Below are 6000 nucleotides of genomic sequence, written 5' to 3'. Positions count from 1 at the left end.
TTAATAAGCACTGAGAAGGACACTGAAGTTACACAGCTCCAAACCCACTGAATCCATTGCTCTGTAAAGCCAAAAGCACTCAGAATCTTCCAAAGGAAGGACCACCTCACCTTTTCATAGGCCTTAGCCATGTCAATCTTGATAAAAATCACTTTTTCATTTGAATTAGCCATAGAATGGATAACCTCAGTTGCAATAACAATTCTATCCAGAATTTGCCTACCCGCAACAAAACCACCTTGCTCTTTAGAGATCAATTCCACAAGCCCCTTCTTCAACCTGTCTACAATAATTGCACCAATAATTTTATAGATGACAATGCATAAAGAAATGGGTCAAAATTGGCTTAACTTGTCTGCCCCCTCATTCTTGGGAATAAGGGTAAGAAATGTAGCATTTAGAGCCCTTAGCATCTGCCTATTATGTTGAGACTCATGAACCACTGCCAGAAGATCAAGTTCGATTATATCCTAGAATTCTTGAAAAAACTCTATTGGGAAACCATCCAGCCCTAGCACTTTCCCTTTCCTCGTATTAAAGACTACCCCTTCAATCTCTTCCAACGAGATTTCTCTCATGAGTTACTGATTCAAATCTCCAGACACAAGAGATGGAATACAAGAAAGAATTTGCACTTCCTCAGGAGACCCCCCTTGTGAATCCTCTCGAAAGAGGGATTCAAAGTACTACACCACCTCCCTAGACATATCCAAAAAGGAAGAAAGATGATCTTCCCTATCATTCACCAATCTAGAGATAGAGTCACTATGGTGCCTAGCTTTCACAGAGTTGAAGAAGAAAGATGTGTTATTGTCCCCCTCCTAAAGCCATTCAATATGCACCTTCTATTTCCAATACAATTCCTCTCATAGCTCCCACTCTTCCAACAATTTGTTAGCATTAGCCTCATCTCAAAGAAAATCAACTTTTACCCCTTCCTCCCTTATCCTTCTCATGACACCATCCAGCTCAGCCTAAGTTGATGCCTTTTCACAGAAGATATTCCCAAAATGAAAATGATTCCACTGTTTGAACTCAAATTTAACATATTGACGTAGCTGAGCAAAGATGTACATTGAGGTGCTGTAGGCTGGTCTACCTTTCTTTCACCACTCAGAGACCAAGTCATACAAAGATGAGTCCCGTAACCACATAATCTGGAACTAAAAAGAAGGTTTTTGAAGCATCTAAGTTGACTCTGTAACAAATTTAATAGGCCAATGGTTTAAACCTCTCCAATCCAAGATCTTAGAGTTAGAAGTCCACATTCCTCCAACCCAGTAACAGGAGACTAAAAAGAGATCTAACCTTTCTGCAACACAAAACTCTCCAACTTGATAATTGTTCCAAGTAAACTGACCATTCTTGGGTTTCACATCCACAAGATTCAGGGCATTGATATTATCTTAGAATAGTAGTGTAGAAGGATCCAACCTCCTAGTTCCACCACGCTTCTCAGCTAACTCACAAATAGCATTGAAATCTTTAGCCAAAATCCAAGGATGAAAAGGCAACATGCTACGGATCAACCTGATGTGAAACCACAAAACTTATTTACCTTGAAGATCAGTAGTAGCATAAATATTGGAAAATAATATGACGTCCCCTGACTCTAGGCAAGTAGCAATCATAGACATGGATACTTTAGAGGAAATCCACCAAAGAGGCTAGATTTTCCAAGGATTCCATAAGCATGCCAGCCCCCCTGGAGCTCCTAGAGTTCCAATTTATTGACACTCCCCACTTCTCCACAACCTAGGCATCACACCTTGCATACTTTCAATAGATAACTTAGTTTCCTATAATAATACAACATCAAGACCTTACCTTCTAATTAACTCATGAACAACTTTTTGTCTAGGGTTGTTGTTCAAGACCCGTAAATTCCATGATATAAAAATCATTTCAAGGGGGCTGAAAAAATAGAATCTAGAGGTTTGACTAGCCCTAAATCAAAATTTTCACTAGCCGATATGATATTTTCCATATCCTTTTTCCTGCCAAGTTTAACAAATTTCTCTGCCCCACCCTTCTTGATATCTTTTTGCAAAATGCCTAATTTGGGAGGAGGCTTAGGGTTTTCTGCCAAATTTCATCCACTATTCTACCCAATAGCCAGGAAAAAGACTCCAACTATAGAAACAATGGCTAAGGGTTCCTGCACCTCAAAAATCCCCTTTTGCTAATCTGTTACCAATTGCTGACAATCCTTCCCCAGGGGTTCCATAGAGTAATCAAGAACAAGATCCTCTTGGGTTAAGATCACCAGCCCTTGATCCAAATTAACCAAAATAGGATTAACTTCCTGTTGGTTGAGCTCATCCAAAATCTCAAATCTATTGAAGGTATTGTCCTCTTTCCTTTCTTTAAATGGCCTCTTTCGACCCCTATTCCTGTTGTGAGCCCTAACCAAAGAAAATCCATCAAAAGTACCTACCTCATCCTGAGAAATATTCTACCCTTTATCTATCTCAGGAGGGTTGCTCACAGGCTGTGAAGGCTAGGATTCCTGAGGTAAATTTCTCGGGCATCGCCTCTACAAATGACCATATTCTCAACACAACCAGCAATGAAAAGGAAGAGATTCATAGTCTAAATGTTGCACCTAAGAATAAGAACCTGCACACATCTCTATTGCATCTGGTAAAGGCCTACTTAGGTCAATTTCAACACAAATGCATGCAAAATTCATTACCTTTTTACCTAAGGTTTGGGATGAAGTCTCGACAAGTTTTCCAAGCACTAAGGCCAAAAGGTGTAGCATGTCCTCTTGACAACACTCCACCAAAAATATTGGCAAGTGAACCCACACTGGGACATGATTTGGAAACTCCTCTGTAAGATTGAAACCAACATGCCATGGCTTGATGAATAGCCCGACCTTATTATGAAAATAAGAGCCTCCCTCAAATAATCAGTTGTGATCTGTTGTGCAATTAAAAGTAACCATGAAATAGCTATTAGCCAACAAAATTATCTTTATTTCCCGTTGTAGCTCCTAATTCCTTTGAGCCCAAACCTCCAAAAATTGCAGAGAGACTCTCATCGCCAAAAACTTACAATATAAGGAGTGTTGTGAGTAATACTCCACATCTTTAGCAATCATTTCAGCTGGAATAACTAGCTTCAAGCTCTCTTCACACCTCTCGAGGCATCCATTAGTCTTTTTAATCCTTGAAGAATTCAATACCCCAAAATAAGCAGTACCAAATTTTGAGACAAAAATATTGCTGTCAAAGGTCTTCATCCCTTGATTTGAAGCCTTAGGGCCTACAACCACCCAAAAAACCAATTGAGACCTTCTCCCAGCCGTCTCAGCCTTGGCATCCACCATTATTACAAACAAAGACTAGGGAAAGGGCCTTCACCCACCTTAAACCCACCCACACCAGAAAAATCTTTGCAAAAGGAAGGAGACCAGAGCCTCGGCCTAGTAGATCACCACACCACAAGCTGTCCTTTCTGCACACAGCATGGAATAAGCAAAAAAATGCATCATGAAACTCCACCCGCATGAAACTAAATGCTTGACACCAAAAAATAGACCCAATCCACCTCCCAGCACCAAAGCCACCCACTTTGCATCCTGCAACCACCAATTGTCCACCACCGTAGCATGAGAAAAGAACAAATAGAGCTAGGGCACGAGTGCCCTAGCTCGAGAAGCATCTTAGACGCCCGTCACAAGCCATCAAAAATAATATATTACATTATTATTATATTATATTATATTTATGTTATATTACATTATATTATATATTATAATATATATATATTATATATATTATATATATATATTATATTACATTAATATATATTATATTATATTATTATAATATAGTATATTATTATAATATAATACATTATTATATTATAATAATATAATATTATTATTATAGTATAATATTATATGATTATAATATTATAATAATAATATTATATTATATAATATTACATAATATATTATACTATTATAATATACTATTTTTATATTATTATAATATAATAATATTATCATAATATAGTAATAATATTATTATGGTATAGTATAATAATTATAATAATTATATTTTGATAATATTATTATGTTAATTATCGGATATCCAATATGAGATTGGATATCTGATATCAAATTGGATATACAATAAGGCTTAGCCTTACTTTCCAAGTTTGGTACTTGGATAGGTGAAAAAAAGTTAGGGTGGATTTTGAAGCACTTTTAGATAGATTCAAACTCTATTTTTTTCACATCTCCACTTTTTGGCACACCATGATCCTGCACATACCCATTATTATTATTTCATATTGAGAGTAAATAACTTGTTATTTAACATTTGATTATAATGTTATCAAAAATGTATTTTTTTGATATAAAAGCAACCATAACTAGGGGGTTGGCCCATTACAACAATGGTGACACAACTAGCAAAAAGCTAGCCAACAACTAGCAGACAACCACACACAACACACTTAATGATTCACATAAAAAACAAAAGTAACATAATAATGGTAATTAAAAGTACTAGGGATCCAACCTTTAGGACCAATAGAGTTTAACAATTTAAGAAAAAGCATATCGGTGGTCATCGCATCATACCCTCTATAGCCTAGAACTAAGTTTAATAGAAAAAAAGAAGCCATCACCAAAGGATGGAGAGTGGAAACTAGCAGAGTACCAAACACAATAGAAAATAAAAGGCCACTAAGTGGCATCTTTTTATTTCCCTTTCTAGCTAGCAGAACCTTGCCCCAATCTCTAGCAAGAGAGTCATAAGGAAGCTTCAAGTCCTCCTTCCCTAGGTCATTCTCCTCCAATGCATTAGCCATTAGTTGAAAAATAGTGGCAGCTACATGAGTCACCTTAAGGGTGAAATTTGAGAATAGGGTGAAGCCCTCCTCCATAGAATTACACCTATCTTTGAGCTCCTAGAGATCCTTGTGGGTAATCTCAGCCTTTTCCTCCATTCCCACCTTTAAAGCCTTGTTGTTCACCAGAGTTTTGCTGCTATCCTACATCATAAGATTGTTAGTGGGGGCCTTTAGGCTTACTAGACCATCTTTTTTGACTAGGGAGGAGATGGTGTTAGGGAGTCAATCATGGTTTTGGAGTTCTCTTGGTTGTCGGTTGGAGGTTGGATGATGGTAGTAGAGACATGGGTGGGGTCAAGGGAGGGGTCCTTGATAGGATTGTACATCTCAAAATCCCAAGTACCATCTAGGGTATCATCCCATTTCTCCACCTCCTTATCCATTTCACCTTTCCCATTCTCCTAGTCATCCCCCAAGTTCTTTTCACTCTCCTCAAAGTTAGTGTCATCCTCCTCCTCCTCCTAAGAGCAACAAGCTATTTGCTTAAATCTTGCATGGGTCATAGTAATTCTTCCCAACCTTCTTCTGCCCCCACCAAATTCCTCATCTAAATCCATGATTTCCACCTCTACCCTATTATCCATTTTAGTTTTCTTATTAGTAGTCAATTCTAGGGCCATCTTTTTCTTCCTACCATTAACAAAGGTTTCGCTAGGGGAAGGCTGAGAGATGGGGGCATAACTGCCACCTACAAATTCAAACTGTAGGGAAGCCCGAAAGAGGGGGACATTGTCAATTGCAATCACATGGGGTGGGAAATGGGAAAAGTGAAATTGGAAAAGGTGAAACATGAGCCCTTGGTGAAGGATAGTGAAGTTGGCCCCTTTCATCCCTTTTTCTCTAACATCCATCATAGTCTCTTCAAGTCCATGTATTAAAAAGAAAGGAATGAAAACAAACTCCCTATTAAGAAAATGGTTAAGAAGTAAAGTGATGAAAGCAATACACACCATGTCTTCCTTCTAGCACCAGGTATTTCATGATCATCAGACAAACATCATCCTAGGGTTTTGGCAGTTTGTCCCTCCTAAAACCACTGCGGTAACGGTCTAAGGCCTCATTTCCTCTGAAGAAGATAAGTCATACTTGCCTCATCCACCACCTTTGTAACCTTTTCCATGGAAATAGACT

At 38.0% G+C, this 6000-nt stretch overlaps 1 protein-coding gene across 1 annotated transcript in view; it reads right to left on the bottom strand.

Annotated features, from left to right (window-relative positions):
• Positions 1–3438: 3438 nt before the first annotated feature.
• Positions 3439–6000, bottom strand: part of LOC149527949 (mechanosensitive ion channel protein 4-like) — a 138715-nt gene continuing 136153 nt past the window's right edge. Inside the window, exon 12 of the mRNA XM_089811202.1 lies at positions 3439–3462. Coding sequence (XP_089667328.1) covers positions 3439–3462 — 24 coding nt within the window. The remainder of the gene's footprint in view (positions 3463–6000) is intronic.

Source organism: Cupressus sempervirens, chromosome 11 (genome assembly GCF_028749045.1).
Source record: "Cupressus sempervirens isolate cs-2001-9-10 chromosome 11, ASM2874904v1, whole genome shotgun sequence".
In the NCBI taxonomy this organism is placed as follows: Eukaryota; Viridiplantae; Streptophyta; class Pinopsida; order Cupressales; family Cupressaceae; genus Cupressus; species Cupressus sempervirens.
Note: the sequence above shows the minus strand (reverse complement) of the source record. Positions and strands in the feature narration are given on the sequence as shown.